Source organism: Gopherus evgoodei, chromosome 8 (assembly GCF_007399415.2).
Source record: "Gopherus evgoodei ecotype Sinaloan lineage chromosome 8, rGopEvg1_v1.p, whole genome shotgun sequence".
NCBI classification, from domain to species: Eukaryota; Metazoa; Chordata; order Testudines; family Testudinidae; genus Gopherus; species Gopherus evgoodei.
The window spans coordinates 112,411,882-112,433,515 of record NC_044329.1 but is presented as its reverse complement, the minus strand read 5'-3'; the positions used below and the strand labels follow the sequence as shown (position 1 = coordinate 112,433,515).

Sequence of the window (21,634 nt, the reverse complement as noted above, 5' to 3'; positions counted from 1 at the left end):
AAGGTCCCTCCCCCCAGCACAGGGCCAGGCCTCCCCCTCCCCCTCCCCGGGTCCGTCCCCCCCCAGCACAGGGCCAGGGCTCCCCCTCCCCGGGGCCCCCCCAGCACAGGGCCAGGGCTCCCCCTTCACCTCCCCAGGTCCCCCCCCAGCACAGGGCCAGGGCTCTCGCTCCCCCTCCCCGGGGCCCCCCCCAGCACAGGGCCAGGGCTCCCCCTCCCCCTCCCCGGGTCCCCCCCCAGCACAGGGCCAGGGCTCCCCCTCCACCTCCCCGGGTCCCCCCCCCAGCACAGGGCCAGGGCTCCCCGGGTCCCCCCCCCAGCACAGGGCCAGGGCTCCCCCTCCCCCTCCCCGGGTCCCCCCCCCCAGCACAGGGCCAGGGCTCCCCCTCCACCTCCCCAGGTCCCCCCCCAGCACAGGGCCAGGGCTCCCCGGGTCCCCCCCCCAGCACAGGGCCAGGGCTCTCGCTCCCCCTCCCCGGGGCCCCCCCCAGCACAGGGCCAGGGCTCCCCCTCCACCTCCCCGGGTCCCCCCCAGCACAGGGCCAGGGCTCTCGCTCCCCAGGGCCCCCCCCCAGCACAGGGCCAGGGCTCCCCCTCCACCTCCCCAGGTCCCCCCCCAGCACAGGGCCAGGGCTCTCGCTCCCCCTCCCCAGGGCCCCCCCCAGCACAGGGCCAGGGCTCCCCCTCCACCTCCCCAGGTCCCCCCCCCAGCACAGGGCCAGGGCTCTCGCTCCCCCTCCCCGGGGCCCCCCCCAGCACAGGGCCAGGGCTCCCCCTCCACCTCCCCGGGGCCCCCCCCAGCACAGGGCCAGGGCTCCCCTTCCCCATTCCGGCTCCCCCCCAGCACAGGGCCAGGGCTCCCCCTCCCCGGGCCCCCCCCAGCACAGGGCCAGCACAGGGCCAGGGCTCCCCCTCCCCGGGTTCCCCCCCAGCACAGGGCCAGGGCTCCCGCTTCACCTCTCCGGGTCCCTCCCCCCAGCACAGGGCCAGGGCTCCCCCTCCAGCTCCCCGGGTCCCTCCCCCCAGCACAGGGCCAGGGCTCCCCCTCCCCCTCCCAAGGTCCCTCCCCCCAGCACAGGGCCAGGCCTCCCCCTCCCCGGGTCCGTCCCCCCCCAGCACAGGGTCAGGGCTCCCCCTCCCCGGGGCCCCCCCAGCACAGGGCCAGGGCTCCCCCTTCACCTCCCCAGGTCCCCCCCCAGCACAGGGCCAGGGCTCTCGCTCCCCCTCCCCGGGGCCCCCCCCAGCACAGGGCCAGGGCTCCCCCTCCACCTCCCCGGGTCCCCTCCCAGCACAGGGCCAGGCCTCCCCCTCCCCGGGTCCCCCCCCCAGCACAGGGCCAGGGCTCCCCCCCCACCTCCCCAGGTCCCCCCCCCCGCACAGGGCCAGGGCTCCCCGGGGCCCCCCCCAGCACAGGGCCAGGGCTCCCCCTCCACCTCCCCAGCACAGGGCCAGCACAGGGCCAGGGCTCCCCCTCCCCGGGTCCCCCCCCAGCACAGGGCCAGGGCTCCCGCTTCACCTCTCCGGGTCCCTCCCCCCAGCACAGGGCCAGGGCTCCCCCTCCAGCTCCCCGGGTCCCTCCCCCCAGCACAGGGCCAGGGCTCCCCCTCCACCTCCCCGGGGCCCCCCCCAGCACAGGGCCAGGGCTCCCCCTCCCCAGGTCCCTCCCCCCAGCACAGGGCCAGGCCTCCCCCTCCCCCTCCCCGGGTCCGTCCCCCCCCAGCACAGGGCCAGGGCTCCCCCTCCCCGGGGCCCCCCCCGCACAGGGCCAGGGCTCCCCCTTCACCTCCCCCGGTCCCCCCCCAGCACAGGGCCAGGGCTCTCGCTCCCCCTCCCCGGGGCCCCCCCCAGCACAGGGCCAGGGCTCCCCCTCCACCTCCCCGGGTCCCCTCCCAGCACAGGGCCAGGCCTCCCCCTCCCCGGGTCCCCCCCCCAGCACAGGGCCAGGGCTCCCCCTCCACCTCCCCAGGTCCCCCCCCCAGCACAGGGCCAGGGCTCCCCGGGGCCCCCCCCAGCACAGGGCCAGGGCTCCCCCTCCCCCTCCCAAGGTCCCTCCCCCCAGCACAGGGCCAGGCCTCCCCCTCCCCCTCCCCGGGTCCGTCCCCCCCCAGCACAGGGCCAGGGCGCCCCCTCCCCGGGGCCCCCCCAGCACCGGGCCAGGGCTCCCCCTTCACCTCACCGGGTCCCCCCCCAGCACAGGGCCAGGGCTCTCGCTCCCCCTCCCCGGGGCCCCCCCCAGCACAGGGCCAGGGCTCCCCCTCCCCCTCCCCGGGTCCCCCCCCCAGCACAGGGCCAGGGCTCCCCCTCCACCTCCCCAGGTCCCCCCCCCAGCACAGGGCCAGGGCTCCCCGGGTCCCCCCCCCAGCACAGGGCCAGGGCTCCCCCTCCCCCTCCCCGGGTCCCCCCCCCAGCACAGGGCCAGGGCTCCCCCTCCACCTCCCCAGGTCCCCCCCCCAGCACAGGGCCAGGGCTCCCCGGGTCCCCCCCCCAGCACAGGGCCAGGGCTCTCGCTCCCCCTCCCCGGGGCCCCCCCCAGCACAGGGCCAGGGCTCCCCCTCCACCTCCCCGGGTCCCCCCCAGCACAGGGCCAGGGCTCTCGCTCCCCCTCCCCGGGGCCCCCCCCAGCACAGGGCCAGGGCTCCCCCTCCACCTCCCCGGGTCCCCCCCAGCACAGGGCCAGGGCTCCCCCTCCACCTCCCCAGGTCCCCCCCCCCCAGCACAGGGCCAGGGCTCCCCCTCCACCTCCCCAGGTCCCCCCCCCCCAGCACAGGGCCAGGGCTCCCCCTCCACCTCCCCAGGTCCCCCCCCCCCCGCACAGGGCCAGGGCTCCCCCTCCACCTCCCCGGGTCCCCCCCCCAGCACAGGGCCAGGGCTCCCCCTCCACCTCCCCAGGTCCCCCCCCCCCAGCACAGGGCCAGGGCTCCCCCTCCCCTCCCCCTCCCCGGGTCCCCCCCCAGCACAGGGCCAGGGCTCCCCCTCCCCGGGGCCCCCCCCAGCACAGGGCCAGGGCTCCCCCTCCACCTCCCCGGGTCCCCCCCAGCACAGGGCCAGGGCTCCCCCTCCCCGGGGCCCCCCCCAGCACAGGGCCAGGGCTCCCCCTCCACCTCCCCGGCCCCCCCCCAGCACAGGGCCAGGGCTCGGGTTCCTCCCCGCCCCCCGCAGGCCCTCCGCCGTACGGAGCCTCGTTGGGCCTGCAGTTCCCTAGCAACTGCGCCCCCCAGCAGGGGACGCTAATCTGCCTGGCAACAACCTATTCTCCTTTCTGATTGGCCAACTTCTACCGCCCCGTTTAGCGGCGGCTCTAATTGGTATTGGTTGGAATCGCAGGCTGCGCTGTGATTGGCTTAGAGATGGAGAGGCCGGGAGGAGGTCGTGCGGTGGAAAGCCGCCCGGCGGATTCTTTAGCCGACGCTCCGAGAGGAGGGATACATCTCACGTCGCTTCAATTTCACACGACGTGACATCGTCGCGCGTAGCCGTATATCCATCCGCGCCGGAACTGATTTCGGGAAGCGAGAGAGGTTGGTCCGCGCTCGCCGCGGTGGGGGCGACGCTGGAGGAAGAAGAGGAAAGTGATTGGCAGGTGCGCTGAGCGAATGAGAAGGCGCGTCTGGTGCGGACGCTGTGGCGATTGGCCCGCAGCGGCGCTGCCTCACCAATGGGATCGGAGATTGGGGCGGGGCGGGGGACGCTGTTTTCTCTTTCCTTCTGCCGAGTGGCGGCGGGGCCCTGGCGGAGGGAGCGCGGCGCCGGCCGAGGTGAGGCGGCCGCTCCGCTCCCGCGTAGGAACATGGCCGCGGAGCCGGAGAGCGCGAACCCCAGCGCGCGCATCCTGACCTTCCGGCCCAGCGCCGAGCAGTTCCGCGACTTCGGCCGCTACGTCGCCTACATCGAGTCCCAGGGCGCCCACCGCGCCGGGCTCGCCAAGGTGAGCGGCCGGGCCGGGCCCCGCTCCCGTTCCCTCCCGCGGGGTGCGGGGGGGGCCGCGGCTCCGTGCTGGGGGGGGGGGCCGGGCCGGGCCCCGCTCCCTGCCTCTCTCCCGCGGGGTGCGGGGGGGCCGCGGTTCTGTGCTGGGGGGGGCCCCGCTCCCGTTCTCTCCCGCGGGGTGCGGGGGGCCTCGGCTCTGTGCTGGGGGGGGGCCGGGCCCCGTTCCCTCACGCGGGGTGCGGGGGGTGCGGCTCTGTGCTGGGGGGGCCGGGCCGGGCCCCGCTCCCTTCCTCTCGCGGGGTGCGGGGGGGCCGCGGCTCCGTGCTGGGGGGGGCCGGGCCGGGCCGGGCCCCGCTCCCTGCCTGCCGCCCGCGGGGTGCGGGGGGGCCGCGGCTCTGTGCTGGGGGGGGCCCGGGCCGGGCCCTGCTCCCGTTCCCTCCCGCGGGGTGCGGGGGGGCTGCGGCTCCGTGCTGGGGGGGGCCGGGCCGGGCCCCGCTCCCGTTCCCTCCCGCGGGGTGCTGGGGGCCGCGGCTCTGTGCTGGGGAGGAGCCCCTCAGCCGCCCGTCAGGCTCCGAGCTCGCAGCACAGAGCTCTCGGGGTGTAAACGGGGAACCCATTAGCGCCCACTCCTAACCCCGGGGCTGGGGTCTCCCTGCACCCGCCTTCCGCACATTGCAATGGCCAGGAACTGGGTCAAACAACAAAGACAGAAACAGGACCGGTCTCAGAGGCTCCCGTGTGGTTTTCCTGTCTGGTGGTGCCTGCATCGCATCGCCTACTCCAATCCCACTCCCCTAAGCAGGTACAGACAGGAGTAGTACCACTTACCGCTTCTGTGTGGGCACTTAAACATGCCGCTTTTCAGAGACGCTAAGCACCCGAAAATCCGTGCTAACTTAATGGACTCTGGGAGATCAGCATGTCCAAAGCTCAGACCCCTATCCCCTGCCTCAGGGCTGTATTCTGCTCCTCAGTCTTTATGCCTCTCAACTGTAGGAGAACTGCCATGAGCAGAAGGTAGTTCAGAGACAAGGTGGGGGACCTAATATCTTTTATTGCACCGACTTCAGTTGGTCAGAGACCAGCTTTCCAAGCTCACAAACCATAATGAAAAGTAATTCTAAGAAGTTTGACATCTTGCTCTTGTTGCATTTGTTCCCTACTGAAGGTTGCTGACTGAATAATCATTGTCCTCTAGATAAAGCTCCTCTCATAGGCAGGGTTTTCTGTGCAGAATGAATTTTGTTAGGTGCACAAATAAGTGATGCGTGACACATCATCTTCTTATCGGTACACATAACAAATTTAATGTGATGGGGGTGGGCCGAGGGGTGTAGATTGTGGGAGGGGGCTCAGGGCTGGGGCAGAGGGTTGGGGTGTTGGGGGATGAGGGCTCTGGATGGGGGTCCAGGCTCTAGGGTGGGGCTGGGGATAAGGGGTTCAGGGTGCGAGAGGGGCTCTGGGATGGGGCAGAGGGTTGGGATGTGGGGTTTGGGGTGGGGGGGGACGACTCAAGGCTGGTGCCAGGGGTGAGGGCTCCCGAGTGGGACCAGGGATGAGGGTTTGGAGTGCGGGAGGGGGCAGAGGGTTAGGGTGTGGGAGACTGGGTTCTAGGGTGGGGCCGAGGATGAGGGGTTCAGGGTGTAGGCTGTAGTGGGGAGAGAGTACTCCCCCCAGCCCCCTCTTGCCGTAGCAGCTCGGGTCTGGGGAAGAGGCGCCTCTCCCCAGCAGCTCCGGCAGGGCTGGGCTGGGCCAAGAGAGAGGCTCCTCCGCAGCTGGCCAGGGCAAGTCTGGGGCAGGCCCACAGTGGGGAGGGGGCATTCCTCCCTGCCGGCAGCAGGTCCGTGCTGGGCCAGCGGGGAGGGGCACCTCCACCTTCCGCAACCCTAAGCCCTTGTAAAGGGGCTTAATAGTCAGTTGTGCGGCTGCACAGCTTAGAGGGAACTTAAGCTCACAGGTTGAATTTCTGAGTTTTCTGATTTTTGCCTTTTATTCTGTGAACCATCAGGTAATTCCCCCAAAGGAGTGGAAACCGCGAACATGCTATGATGATATTGATGAACTGGTCATCCCGGCTCCAATTCAGCAGGTGGTGACTGGACAATCTGGCCTCTTCACACAGTACAACATCCAGAAGAAGGCTATGACTGTCCGGGAATTTAGAAGAATTGCAAACAGTGACAAGTAAGAGTGTTTGTGCCTGCAGTTTCTTACATCTGTTACCATCACATAGCTTTCTCTCTATATAGTGTATTGTTAAATGGATTCTCTTGGGTAGAGATATGTAGCTTGTTAACCTTTAAAGAAAACTTCAATGATAACAAAATTTCAGTAACACAATGACAATGCAAAAATGTCATTTAATTAACAGATCTGTCTTGCTACATTTTACTTCTGTTAGTCTTGAAGACAATGGAATTGCGCAAGGATCGATAGCATAATTTGGCCTGGAGAACCTTTATTACATAAGAATGAGCATGCTGGGTTAGACCAGTGGCCCAGTATCCTGACTCTGACGTTGGGCAATGCCAGATGCTTCAGAGGGAATGAACAGAACAGGGCACTTACCAAGTGATCCATCCCTTGTTGGCCAGTCCCAGCTTCTGGGAGTCAGAGGTTTGGGGACACCTGGAGCCTGACCATCTTGGCTAATTGCCATTGATGGACAGTGTCCTCCATGAACTTGTCTGATTCTTTTTTTTTTTTTAATCCAATTACATTTTTGGCTTTCACAGCATCTGCTAGCAACAAGTTCCACAGGTTGACTGTGTGTTATGTGAAGAAGTGATTCCTTATGTTTACTAGGCAGCAGGTTTTAAACAATTTTATTGGGTGACCTCTGGTTCTTGTATTACATGAAGGGGTAAATAACATTACTTTATTCACTTTCTCTATACCAGTCATGATTTTATAGACCTCTCTCAGGTCCCCCCACCCCCCAAGTCACCTTTTTGTAAGGTGATCAGTCCCAGTCTTTTTAATCTTTTCTTGCATGGAAGCCATTCCATACCCCTAATCATTTTAGTTGCCAATTTGTGTACCTTCAATTCTAATTATCTTTTTTAGAGATGGGGCGACCAGAACTGCACAAAGTATTCGAGATATGGGCATACCACGGATTTATATAGTGGCATTATATGTTCTGTTCTGTTTTATATATATCTTTCCCAAAGATACCTAACACTGTTAGCTTTTTTGACTGCCGCTGTACATTGAGTAGATGATTTCAGAAAACCATCCATGATGACTCCCAAGATCTTTCTTCGGTGGTAACAGCTAATTTTTCCCCTTCATTTTGTACATATAGTTGGGATTATGTTTTCCCATGTGCATTACTTTGCCTTTACCAACTTTGAATTTCATCTGCCATCTTGTTGCCCAGCTACCCAGATTTGTGAAATCCCTTGGTAACGCTCTGCAGTCTGCTTTCAGCTTAATTATCCTGACTGATTTTTTGTATTACCTGCGAACTTTTCCACCTCATTGTTTGCTCCCTTTTCCAGATCATTTATGCATATGTTGAACAGCACTGGTCCCAGTACAGATCCTTGGGGGACCCTGCTATTTACCCCTCCATTCTGAGAACTGACCATTTATTCCTACCCTTTGTTTCCTGTCTTTTATCCAGTTACTGATCCACGAAAGGGCCTTCCCTCTTATCCCATGATTGTTGAGTTTGCTTACGAACCTTTGATGTGAGACCTTGTCAAAGACTTTCTGAAAGTCCAACTGTATTATATGTACAGGATCACTCTTGTCCATGTTTGTTGCTCTCCCCCCCACCCCCCTGATCATTCTAACAGATTGGTGAGGCATGATTTCCCCTTACAAAATTCATGTTGACTCTTCCCTGACACATTGTGTTCATCTATGTGTCTGATAATTCTGTTCTTTGTTATAATTTCTACCAATTTGCCCGATATTGAAGTTAAGCTTAGTGGCCTGTAGCTGCCAGGATTGCCTCTAGACCCCTCTTAAAGAATGGGCTTTATATAAGCTCTCCGCCAGTTATCTGGTACAGAAGCTGATTTAAATAATAGGTTACATACCGCAGTCAAGTATCAGAGAGGTAGCGGTGTTGGTCTGGATCTGTAAAAAGCAGCAAAGAATCCTGTGGCACCTTATAGACTAACAGATGTATTGGAGCATAAGCTTTCGTGGGTGAATACCCACTTCATGAAATGCATGACGAAGTGGGTATTCACCCACGAAAGCTTATGCTCCAATACGTGTGTTAGTCTACAAGGTGCCACAGAACTTTGTTGCTTTATACCACAGTCAGTAGTTCTGCAAAGTCATGTGAGTTCCTTCAGAACTCTTTGGTGAATATCATCTGGTCCTGGTGACCTGTTACTGTTAAATTTATCCATTTGTTCCAAAACCTTCTCTTCCAAGATCTCAGTCTAGGACAGTTCCTCAGAGTTGACACCTAAGAAGAATGGCTCAGATGTGGGAATCTGTCATAAACAGATAGCTAGGGGTTAATGTTCTTTTACCTGTAAAGGGTTAACACAGGGAACCAAACACCTGACCAGAGGACCAATCAGGAAACAAGACTTTTTCAAATCTGGGTGGAGGGAAGTTTTGGATGTGAGTTCTTTGTTCTTTGTCTTGGGTCTGTGCCCTCTCGGCTCTGAGAGTGATTTTTCTATCTCCAGGTTTTCTAATCTTCTGTTTCCAAGTTGTAAGTACAAGGATAGTAAGACAATAGGTTAATATTGGTTTTTTTTCTATTTACATGTATGTAGTTGCTGGAATGTTTTAAATTGTATTCTTTTTGGATAAGGCTGTTTATTCATTTTTTCCTTTAAGCAATTGACCCTGTATATTGTCACCTTGATACAGAGACTATTTTTAATGTCTTTTTCTTTCTTTTTTATATAAATCTTTCTTTTTAAGACCTGTTGGAGTTTTTCTTTAGTGGGGACTCCAGGGAATTGAGTCTGCAGCTCACCAGGGAATTGGTGGGAGGAAGAAGTCGGGGGAAAATCTCTTTGTTAGATTTACTAAGCCTGACTTTGCATACCCTCTGAGTGAGGGGGGAGGGGAGAGGTTAGATCTCTCGGTGCTTGTGGTTCAAGGACTTGAAACAGGGAGGGTGGAATCCCTTTGTTTAGATTCACGCAGCTTGCTTCTGTATATCTCTCCAGGAACCCAGGGAGGGAACACCTGGAGGGGAGGAGGGGGAAGGGAAATGGTTTATTCCCCTTTGTTGTGAGACTCAAGGCATCTGAGTCTTGGGGTCCCCCAGGGAAGGTTTTGGGGAGACCACAGTGAGCTAGGCACTGTATAATTCCTGGCTGGTGCCAGCAATTACCAGGTCCAAGCAGGTAACTAAGCTTGGAGGTTTTCATGCTAACACCCATATTTTGGACACTAAGGTCCAGATCTGGGAAGAAATGTTATGACAGCATCTCTTTCACATCCTATGCAGTGAAGACCAATACAGAGAATTCAAGTACTTTCTCTTCAACTGCCTTGTCTGTCTTGAGTGCTGCTGTAGCACCTTGATTGTCCAGTGACCTCAGTAATTGTTTGGCAGGCTTCCTGCTTCTGATGCACTTAACATTTTTTGGTTTTTTTGCTGTTAGTTGTCTTTTAACATAAGAACGGCTGTAGTGGGTCAGCCCAAACATCCGTCTAGCCCAGTATCCTGTCTTCTGACAGTGGCCAATGTCAGGTGCTTCAGAGGGAATGACGGAACAGGTAATCATTGAGTGATCCATCCCCTGTCGCTCATTCCCAGCTTCTGGCAAACAGAGGCTAGGGACACCATCCCTGCCCATCCTAGCTAATAGCCATTGATGGACCCATCCTCCATGAATTTATATAGTCTTTCAAATTCTTTTTTGATCTGTCCAATTATATTCTGTAGTTTATGCTCCTTTCTACTTTTCTTCAGTAGGATTTGATTTCCAGTTTTTAAAGGATCCTTTTTTTTTTTTGTTTGTCACTGCTTGTTTTCTGGTTAACTGTGGTGGCCTTTTTGGTCCTCTGAGATTTTTTTTTTTTTTTTTTTAGAACTGATGTACAAGAAGGAAAGGATGCAAATAGACCTGAAGTCCCTACGTATAGTTTAAGGCCAGAAGAGAGCACTAGGTCGTCTAATATGATACCAACACCTCCCAGCACTTGCTCACCAAACCCAACCACCAAAATTACAAGTAGTTTGCAGGGCTGGAAATTAGGAACAAATGGTTCTTCATGATTAAGTGGTTTCAGAGTAGCAGCCGTGTTATTCTGTATCCGCAAAAAGAACAGGAGTACTTGTGGCACCTTAGAGACAAATTATTTGAACATAAGCTTTCGTGGGCTACAGCTCACTTCATCAGACGCATAGAATGGAACATATAGTGAGGAGATATGTGTACATACAGATAACATGAAAAGGTGAGAGTTGCCCAACCAACTCTAAGAGGCTAATTAATTAAGATGAACTGTCAGCAGGAGAAAAACTTATGTAGTGATAATCAAGATGGCCCATTTAAGACAGTTTGACAAGAAGCTGTGAGGATACTTAACATGGGGAAATAGATTCAATGTGTGCAATGGCTCAGCCATTCCCAGTCTCTGTTGATAGTATCTAGTTTGCATATCAATTCAAGTTCAGCAGTTACTCGTTGGAGTCTGTTTTTGAAGCTTTTCTGTTGCAAAATTGCCATCTTTAAATCTGTTACTGAATGGCCAGAGAGGTTAAAGTGTTCTCCCATTGGTTTTTGAATGTTCTGATTCCTGATGTCAGATTTGTGTCCATTTATTCTTTTGCGTAGAGACTGTCCAGTTTGGCCAATGTACATGGCAGAGGGTTTAACATGATTAACTGAGCGCTCTTGTTCTAGAGTTATTGAAAGACCACAAATTTGGAATCCAGCAATGCTATTTTTATAGTCACTTACTCATAAAACTGAGTTTTAGCCATTTTATTGCAATGTTTGAAACCCCAAATATGCATTACTATACTAGTTCCTGAGACCCAGAAAGTGAAATTCTGATTAGTTTCCATTGTTCTAGCTGAGAGAAATGTGAAAAATAAACTAGACTTGCATGCTACCGCTACTTTACAAAATAATTGTTAGTAAATTAACTTTTTGAAAAGATATTATTCCCTCACAAGATGTGGCTTGAGGACTAAAGAAGGAACTAATAAAATGCTCATTATTCCATTTTGTACAATGCAGGTTGTTCCTTTAAACAGTAAAGGATAAACTATATGCTTTGCAAAACTTGCAACTTGCTGTGGGAGTTACGCTGGGGATTAGTATTTCAGTAGCACCTACAGATCCCAACTAAGGTAGGGGTCCCATTTTGCCAGACACTGTACAAAAAGCAGGCGAGGAAACACAGGCACAGAAGTGAAATGACTTGCCCACTGTCACACAACAGGTTATGGCAGAGCAGGAAATAGAGCCTGGGTCCCCTGACTCCCAGCCCAGTGCCCTAGCTGCTAGGAGATATGCTAGATATGCCTCTTTATTCTTTCATTAACTTTTTGAATATAGCTTTCTATCTGCTTTCTTAATTCTGTGCTGTTGCTCTAAACTCTAACGTATTAAGTTGCAAAGTTTTTATTGATTAAATGAGTTGATGGAACAGCTTTTGTTTTTTTTAGGTACTGCACACCCCGATATACTGACTTTGAGGACCTTGAGCGGAAATACTGGAAGAACCTCACTTTCAATGCCCCCATCTATGGTGCTGATGTTAATGGCACGCTCTATGAGAAGGTGAAGGAAAATGCTTTGTCTTCTAGTAACATAATCATCCTTGTGAATCTTGATAGGGTTTATCATGTAAACAATCTGCCCTGGAATTCAGCTCTGCAAAGTTTCAGAGGTATTTAATGGAATTCATAGCAAATTTCTATCTTCTGACATATATTACCTGGGAGATGCAATCAGTTGTACCTCTAACATATTTGTCATTTAACCAAAATTGTTGAGGCTAACTATAAGCCACAGCATTGAGAGTATTTGTGTTTTTCCATTCATTAGTGCTTCATTGTAATACAGTTGGAAACTCCAGGGAGCCAAAATTAATTGAAAATATAAATATAGGTAAGGTACAAAGCTGACAGTAGTGCTAATGTGCTTACGAGTACAAATGAACTTGAAATGGAGAGTATCAGGAAGCACGTATCACCTGTGTATCCTGCTGCTGTACACCGTTTTGTGGGGAACTCTTTGTAGTTTGATAAATTCATTGTGGTGTGACTCACCCTGATAGCTCTGACATGCTGATAACCATCAGAACTGAGTGCATAATCTTGCAGCCACATTTTGCCTGTAAGAGTTTTAGACTAGAACAATAGTTTTCAAACTGTGGTCTGTAGCCCTCTGGGGGGTCCTCAAACTGTCTAAGGGGTCTATTCCAGTCTTTTAACAGGGGATTGGAAGAAAACACAGTGATAGGAAGGAAAACATGACAGTTCTGGATGCTGAAATCCTCTTCCCATTGGACAGTGCCGGTATAGTGGGTGGTGGTGCATGCTTTCTACACCTGTCCTGAGAGTCTGTGTCCTGGGCTACACTACGCGTTTAAACCGAATTTAGCGGCGTTAAACCGATTTAACCCTGCCCCCGTCCACACAACGAGACCCTTTATATTGATATAAAGGGCTCTTTAAACTGGTTTCTGTACTCCTCCCCGACGAGAGGAGTAGCGCTGAAATCGGTATTGCCATGTCGGATTAGGATTAGTGTGGCCGCAAATCGATGGTATTGGCCTCCGGGTGGTATCCCACAGTGCACCACTGTGACCGCTCTGGAAAGCAGTCTGAACTCAGATGCACTGGCCAGGTAGACAGGGAAAGCCCCGCGAACTTTTAAATTTCATTTCCTGTTTGGCCAGCGTGGAGAGCTCACCAGCACAGGTGACCACGCAGAGCTCATCGGCACAGGTAGCAATGCAGTCTCCTGAGAATCGAAAAAGAGCTCCAGCATGGACCGCATGGGAGGTACTGGATCTGATCGCTGTATGGGGAGAGGATTCCGTGCTAACAGAACTCCGTTCCAAAAGACAAAATGAAAAAACATTTGAAAAAATTTCCAAGGCCATGATGAAGAAAGGCCACACCAGAGACTCAGTGCAGTGCCGTGTGAAAGTTAAGGAACTCAGACAAGCCTACTAGAAAACCAAAGAAGGAAACGCAAGGTCCAGGGCAGGGCCGAAAACATGCCGCTTCTACACTGAGCTGCATGCAGTTGTAGTGAGGTCCGCGACCAGTTCCCCACCCCTGTCTGTGGATTCTGAGGGGGGGGGGTAGTAATCTCAGCCATGGCTGAGGATTCTGCGGACGGGGAAGAGGAGGAGGACGAGCTTGCAGAGAGCACACAGCACTCCATTTTCCCCAACAGCCAGGAGCTTTTTCTCACCCAGACAGAATTATCCTCCCAAGCCAGTAGCCCAGACAATGAAGCCATGGAAGCGACCTCTGGTGAGTGTACCTTTGTAAATATAAAACATAGTTTAAAAGCAAGCATTTTTTAATGATTAATTTGCCCTGAGGACTTGGGATGCATTCCTGGCCATTACAGGTATTGGAAAAGTCTGTTAACATGTCTGGGGATGGAGCGGAAATTCTCCAGGGACATCTCCATGAAGCTCTCCTGGAGGTACTCCAAAAGCTTTTGCAGAAGGTTTCTGGGCAGGGCAGCCTTATTCCGTTCTCCATGGTAGGACACTTGACCACGCCATGCAGGTAGCAAGTGATCTGGTATCATTGCATGACAAAGCCTAGCTGTGTATGGTCTCAGTGATTGCTGGGATTCAAGCAACATCCGTTCTTTATCTCGCTGTGTTGTCCTCAGGAGAGTGATATTGTTCATGGTAACCTGGTTGAAATTCAGGAATGTAATTAAGGGGACAGAGATGGCCATTCCTACTGGGCTGTTTGTCTGTTGCTTAAAAGAAATCCTTCCTTGCAGGTAGCCAAGCAGGGGGAGGGGAGGTGGGGGGGAATGGTGCTGAGCTTTTTCGTGTTTGGCTAGCAGGGATCTTTCCTGCTACCAGCCACGCGGTGCGGGGGGAAGAGGAGTGTTTAGCAGTGATCTTCCATGATACCAGCCATGCGGTGGGGGGAGGGGTAAAGCGATCATCCCAGAGAATTGGATAGGGGGGTGGTTTCTGCTACTGCATGTTAACAGGAAAGAAGCAGCACTGAACGGGATTTGCTTGGTATTTGGGAAAGGAGGGCACTGTGTATATGAAGGCTGCAGAAGCCGAAAGACAATGGCTTACCATGGCCGCATGCAAGCTGAATTCTGCTGCCCGGACCTGCGTCTGTGAGATCTCTAACACCAGAGCCGCAGGCACTCAATATTAAGATGCAAAATGCAACCTTGTAATGAAATCACATGTGCTATGTAAGGTGAATAGTGTTGTTCACCATGAAAGAGTATAAGCACTGTTCTGTAAAATGTATCTTTTTTAATACTTCTCTCCCTTTCTTCCCTCCCTCATGCAGCTGCAAATTTTTCAAGCCTCCGTACTCCATCCCAAAGGGTATCTCAGATAAGGTGGTGGGAAAAAAAAGACACGAGACGAAATGTTCTCGGAAATCATGGAAGTGACCCGCAATGAAAGAGCTCATCTGAATGAGTGGAAGGACATGGTATCAATTACAGGAAAGACGCCAGTGAACGTGAGGATAGGAGGGACCAACGTGAGGATAGGAGGGATGCTCGAGACGAGAGGTGGCGGCAGGAAGATCAGAGGTGTAGGTAGGAAGATCGGCAGTGGCGGGATGCAACGCTGGGGCTGCTGCGTGATCAAACTGACATCCTCCGACGTCTGGTGGAGCTTCAGGAACAGCAGCAGGATCAGAGTGCCGCTGCAGCCCCTGTGTAACCACCCTCACCATGTTCCATATCTTCCTCACCCAGACGTGTAAGAACACGTGGGGGAAGGCTTCGTGCACCCGCCCACTCCACCCCCGTGGACAGCCCAACCAAAAGGCTGTCATTACTTTGATATTTTTTTAGTGGTCTTTTCCTTCCCTCCTATCCTCCTTCCAACCACATCCGGGCTACCTTGTCATTTCTCTCCCTCTTTTTATAATGACTTAATAAAGAATACATGATTTTTAAACGATAATGACTTTATTTGCTTAAGCAAGCTGTAATCGAAGGGGGAGGGTGGGTTGCTTATAGGGAATGAGTCAATCAAGGGGGGGGGTGTTCATCATGGGGAAACAAACACAACAGTCACACCATACCCTGGCCCGTGATCAAACTCGTTTTCAAAGCTTCTCTGATGCGCACTGCTTTCTGGTGTGCTCTTCTAATCGCCCTGGTGTCTGGCTGCACGTAATCAGCGGCCAGGTGATTTGCCTCAGCCTCCCACCCCCCCATAAAGGTCTCCTCCTTACTCTCACAGAGATTGTGGAGCACACAGCAAGCAGCAGTAACAATGGGGACATTGGTTTGCTGAGGTCTGAGCGAGTCAGTAATGTGCGCCAGCGCACCTTTGAAGGGCCAAATGCACATTCTACCACCATTCTGCACTTGCTCAGCCTGTAGTTGAACAGCTCCTGACTACTGTCCAGGCTGCCTGTGTATGGCTTTATAAGCCATGGCATCAAGGGGTAGGCTGGGTCCCCCTGCATAACTACAGGGATTTCAACATCCCCAACTGTTGTTTTCTGGTCTGGGAAGTAATTCCCCTGCTGCAGCCATTTAAACAGAGTAGTATTCCTGAAGATGCGAGTGTCATGAATCCTTCCTGGCCATCCCACGTGGATGTTGGTGAAACGTCCCTTGTGATCCACCAGTGCTTGCAGCACTGTTGAAAAGTACCCCTTGCGGTTTACGTACTGGGTGCCCTGGTGCTCTGGTGCCAAGATAGGGATATGGGTTCCATCTATCGCCCCACCACAATTGGAGAATCCCACTGCAGCAAAGCCATCCACTATGACCTACACGTTTCCCAGAGTCACGACCTTTCGTAGCAGCAGCTTGATGATCGCTTTGGCTACTTGCATCACAGCAGCCCCCACAGTAGATTTTCCCACTCCAGATTGATTCCCGACTGACCGGTAGCTGTCGGCGTTGCAAGCTTCCAGAGGGCTATTGCCACTTGCTTCTCAACTGTGAGGGCTGATCTCATCTTGGTATTCTGGCTTTTCAGGGCAGGGGAAAGCAAGTCACAAAGTTCCATGAAAGTGCCCTTACGCATGCGAAAGTTTCGCAGCCACTGCAAATCGTCCCAAACCCGCAAAACTATGCGGTCCCACCAGTCTGTGCTTGTTTCCTGGGCCCAAAATCGGCGTTCAGTAGCTAGAACCTGCCCCATTACCAGCAGGATCTCCAAAGCGCAGGGACCCACAGTTTGAGAGAATTCTGTGTCCATGTCCTCATCACTCTCGTCGCCGCACTGCCGTAGCCGCCGCCTCCTCACCTGGCTTTGCAGGTCCTGGTTCAGCATAGACTACACGAGAATGCGCGAGGTGTTTACAACGTCCAGAATTGCGGTCTTGATCTGAGCAGGATCCGTGCTTGCTGTGCTATGGTGTTTGCACAGTTCACCCAGGAAAAAAGGCGCGAAACGGTTGTCTGATGCTTTCACGGAGGGAGGGGTGAGGCTGTACCCAGAACCACCCGCGACAATGTTTTTTGCCCCATCAGGCACTGGGATCTCAGCCCAGAATTCCAAGGGGCGGAGGAGACTGCGGGAACTACGGGATAGCTACCCACAGTGCAACGTTCCAGAAATCGACACTAGCCTTGGTACATGGACGCACACCGCCGAATTAATGTGCTTAGTGTGGCTGCGTGCATTCGACTTTATACAATCTGTTTTACAAAACCGGTTTATGTAAAATCGGAATAATCCCGTAGTGTAGACATTCCCTGTGTGGCTCACCCAGAAGTGTTTGTCTGTAGAGCAGGGGTGGGCAAACTGTGGCCTGTGGGCCAGATGCGTCCCGTCAGGGCTTTGGATCCACCCTGTGGGATTGCCACCCCCGCGGGTCCCACGCTGCTCCCAGAAGCGACCGGCACGATGTCCCTGCAGCCCCTGGGGGATGGGGAAGCAGAGGGCTCAGAGTGCCGCATTCACCTGCAGCTACCTCCCCCAAAGCTCCCACTGGCTGGGAATGGGGAGCCTGCCTGAGCCCCGATGTGCGCTGCTGCCACCCTGGAGCCGCTCTAGGTAAGCGGTGCCAGGCCAGAGCTTGAATCCCTCCAGCACCCCATAGTCCAATCCACTGCCCTGAGCCCCCTGCCCATAGCACCCTGTTGTATTCTGCACACTCTCCTGCACCCCAACCTTCTGCCTTGAGCCCCTCGTAAGCCCTGCACCCCTTATCCGCCCCAACTGCTTGCCCTGAGCCCCTTCCTGCACACCACACCCCAATCCCCTGCCCCAGCCCGACGTTCATGGCCCTGCATGCCATTTCCCCATCCAGATGTGGTCCTCAGGCCAAAAAGTTTGCCCATTCCTGCTCTAGAGTCTGGGGGATTTCAGACTCACGTCATGCATGTCCCTCTGATTTCTGGCCTTTATGCTGAGATGTTAATGAGGGGTGTGATTTGTAGCAGTTAAACGTATGCTAATGGAAAATGAGACTTGTATTTAAAGGGAGAGGGGGGAGTCACTGGGAGGTGAAGACTTCGAATTGCTCAGCAAAATTGAAAAACAAATCTCTGTCTCAAAGTACAGAGTGATGTAGGGGTGAGTGTTTATATAACTGATGTCTTGCTAACAAGTTGCTTTCCTTGTTGATTCTTGCTTAATATGAGCTTCATGTTTTGCAGCATGTACGTGAGTGGAATATTGGCAGGTTGAACACAATCCTGGACGTAGTGGAGAATGAAAGTGGCATAACCATTGAGGGAGTCAACACCCCTTATCTCTACTTCGGCATGTGGAAAACCTCATTTGCCTGGCATACTGAGGACATGGACCTCTATAGTATTAATTACTTACACTTTGGAGAACCCAAGTCATGGTAAGGTTTCTTGGAGCAGTCTCCAATAGTTTATGGTATTCTCTTTTTAGTAAATCTTGGAGTCCCTCGATAAATGAGGAGGGACAGATGGACAAACAAGGGATAGAGATTACTAGGAATATAGTGGGGTTTTTCCTCCTTCTCCTCAGGCTACTGCTCCTTTACGCCCTGGGAATTGTGTGCCACTGCGCATGCACATAATTCATGTCCCCCATAGATTTCTTTCCTTCCCTGCAGAAAAATTACTTCCAACGGGAAAGCCAAGGGAAGCTACAAGAGAGGTCATGTGCCCCTCCCCAGCAGTGCAGGTGCATCATTTCATGCTCCTGCAGCAGCTGGTGGAGAAAGCAGGGCTGGGGACAGGTGTCCTGGCCAGTGGCTCATACCCTGCGCCAGGCTCAGCTCTAATCCTGGCTTGGGTGGGGAAAGAGGAGGCTGGGACTTCCTCTTCCTCTGCAAGGAGTGGCCAGGGCTGAGACACACCCACTCCCAGAAACCTCTCCCAGCTGCAAGGAGCTTTGTACTCTCCTGCTTCCTGCCACTATCACTCCTTGGCCACGGGAGGGGTCACTGTACAGGGAACTGCTCCCCCGTCTGCCCAACCCCTGTGCATCTCCAGATCTCCCTCACTGAGCTTCACCCCTGGCGTCTGGAGCCGTCCTGCACCCAGACTCCCCGCAGAACCCCACCCCTCCCTTGCATCCAGCCCCCTGCATTTGAACTCCCCAACCCAGCTGCATCCGGACTCCTATCCCACCAAGCACCACTCCCCCACCACCTAGACTTGCCGTGGCAAGTCCCAACCACCTTCACCTGGACATCTCTGCAGAGTCCCATTCCCCTGCACACACCCATGAGTCCCTCTGCAGCCAGATTCCCCAGGCCGCTCACTGAACCCCTGTGCATCCAGATTGGCCCAACAGAATCCTCTCACCCCACACTAAACCCCTCCGCACTTGGATCCTGCCAGGAGGAGCCTACCCAGCCCACATCTGGATCAGGGGTCAGGGCTGGGCATGCACATGAGACTTTGTCTCTCTTGCTTTGTATCTTGGTGCGCCTAGTGTGTAGAGACGTGTAGCACCAGTAGTGTGGGAACAGAAGGATGAGAACTGTTGAGCTAAATTATACTAGACCTACCAGAAAAGCCTCTCATGTAGGTATTTTTAAGGTCATCGATGAAAAGAGTTAGTTGTGTTGCACCTTAGAACTTGATTGCAGTTGACTGTTAGGAGACCAATGAATGGTGGAAATTCTCGCTGCTTAGTGCTATTGTTTCAGTTGGGGGCAATTAATTACTGCAGCAAGAAGGGTTAGAAATTGTTTGGGGGGGGCGGGGGGGAGGGGCGGAAACAAAGTGTAGAGTACATGAAAGGAATATGCATATCCTTAAAGTGCAAAGCTTGTGTGAGTGCTTTATCTTCTTAATCCTTTCCACATTAGTACTGTGTTCGCTAATGTAGTTCCAACTTCTCCCTCTTTGTTATGCCTTTTGCTGCACAAACATGCTATGATTTCAAGTACTTCAGAGACTTCTCCCCAGACTTTTGCCTAAGCAAACAAGAGATTTGATATTTTAGAGGAAGTGATGACCAATTATTGGGTTATTTTACATAGAATGCAGTAGTGACGTGTGCTTGATAAAACACCCTTGCTACAATTTTTATCAAACTAAGCAAATGTGTAGTGAGAAGAATTACATTAAGTGGAGCCTGGTGGACAGACAGTTAAACTGGTCAGCCTGTTGTAATCCTCAACAGTGAGGGGGATTTTAAATTCCTCTTGTTGTAACTTAAAAGGGTGGTGGGTCATCCTGACCTAAATGTTTTTCTTTTCTATTTGGAGGTTTCCAATGGGGAGCTCTCTCTCACTGGAGGAACTGTGCATTTCCAGCACAGGGCTACAGGAGAGCAGGGGAGCACTCTTTGATTAGGAGTGCTTAGAGTGCATGGTTAGGAATGCCTTAAAAAGAATGGAGTCCTTAGAGGCGCAGTTTGGTACCCTTGTCAAGCGTGGCATTTTCTGTAGTGCAGACACAGCATTGGATCTGGATATTTTTTTGGTGACGGATGTCTGCCAGGAAGGGCATCTATAGCAGAGCTGAAATTAAACGTTGCTCTTTTTCTCTGTTTTAGTGTGAATCCAGGTGGGAAACTGGCTTTTCCAGTGGGGGAGAATAAACTATGTAGCGGGGTCCTCTGGGAGATCCATGGGCTCCCTTGTATTACCTGTGTCTCAAACAATGTTCTCTTCCAGCAATCTGTCTGCAACTAACAGGAGGCTCAAATGCTAATTTGAACTATCAGGTACATTTCCCAACTTGTTCATGTTGGAAAGCAGCTGTTTGAGTTTCCAGGCTGTTGAAGAGACAAATAGATGGATTTTTCCTGTATGTAACACCGTCAAATCAGTACGTCACTGGCCTAACTGATCGTTTCATCAGTAATTCTCTTGTCTGTCCTTAGAGAAAAGGGAAAATTGAGTGAGCTAATAAAGGCTGGTGGGATAAGTAGGCAATCTACATCTTGCTGACTGTTCTATATTTGAAGTTGTAAGTGGATTTTTTTTTTAAAAGAAGCAAAACTCTTTCTTGTCCCCTTTTTTACTGGTTTACTCTTGTGACTGCAGGTATTCCATCCCTCCAGAGCATGGGAAGCGACTGGAGCGACTTGCCAAAGGTAATCATTCAGTTCTTCTCGGTCCTGATCCTACATGGGGTGGGCGGATAATTATGATTGGCTTCAGGTCAATGCCTGACTGTAACTGCTTACCGTATTCATGTGGGTGTGGACTATAGTTCTGTATGTGGTGATAGAATTGTTTTCATAACTTGTCACTTGATGATATGGGGTTATTCCTGTGTGTTTCTTTCTGCAAGAGGAACACTCTAGACAAAAATGTTTTATAAAGTAAAACTAAGGCTATAAAAACTGTACTCACTCCACTGTTCATCTTCAAGTTTTTGCCCTTAATTGAGCTTGGACTATGGAATTGAACTGATTTAATCTTGCATTCTGCAAGATGCACAACCATGAACATAAGAACGGCCGTACTGGGTCAGACCAAAGGTCCCTCTAGCCCAGAATCTGTCTACCGACAGTGGCCAATGCCAGGTGCCCCAGAGGGAGTGAAGCTAACAGGTAATGATCAAGTGATCTCTCTCCTGTCATCCATCTCCATCCTCTGACAAACAGAGGCTAGGGACACCATTCCTTACCCATCCTGACTTATAGCCATTTATGGACTTAACCACCATGAATTTATCCAGTTCCCTTTTAAATGCTGTTATAGTCCCAGCCTTCACAACCTCCTCAGGTAAGGAGTTCCACAAGTTGACTGTGCGCTGCATGAAGAAGAACTTCCTTGTATTTGTTTTAAATCTGCTACCTATTAATTTCATTTGGTGACCCCTAGTTCTTGTATTATGGGAATAAGTAACTTATAAGTAAAACTTTTCTTATCCACTTTCTCCACATCACTCGTGATTTTATATACCTCTATCATATCCTCCCTTAGTCTCCTCTTTTCCAGGCTGAAGAGTCCTAGCCTCTTTAATCTCTCCTCATAAGAGACCCTCTCCAAACCCCTAATCATTTTAGTTGCCCATTTCTGAACTTTTTCTAGTGGCAGTATATCTTTTTTTGAGGTGAGGAGACCACATCTGTACACAGTATTCGAGATGTGGGCGTACCATGGATTTATATAAGGGCAATAATATATTCAGTCTTATTCTCTATCCCTTTTTTAATGATTCCCAACATCCTGT

The 21,634-nt window shown here is 53.1% G+C and overlaps 1 protein-coding gene across 4 annotated transcripts in view; it reads left to right on the top strand.

Annotated features, from left to right (window-relative positions):
* The first annotated feature begins 3,352 nt into the window (after positions 1–3,352).
* Positions 3,353–21,634, top strand: part of KDM4A (lysine demethylase 4A) — a 59,886-nt gene continuing 41,604 nt past the window's right edge. For 2 of the 4 annotated variants that reach the window (XM_030574128.1, XM_030574126.1), the window contains exons 1-5: positions 3,734–3,924; positions 5,932–6,107; positions 11,533–11,647; positions 17,675–17,868; positions 20,497–20,546. In XM_030574128.1, the coding sequence (XP_030429988.1) occupies positions 3,787–3,924; positions 5,932–6,107; positions 11,533–11,647; positions 17,675–17,868; positions 20,497–20,546 (673 nt within the window). In that variant the 5' untranslated portion in view covers positions 3,734–3,786. Of the gene's footprint in view, positions 3,580–3,733; positions 3,925–5,931; positions 6,108–11,532; positions 11,648–17,674; positions 17,869–20,496; positions 20,547–21,634 lie in introns of those variants that run through there. The other 2 variants (XM_030574129.1, XM_030574125.1) reach the window with 2 other exon arrangements.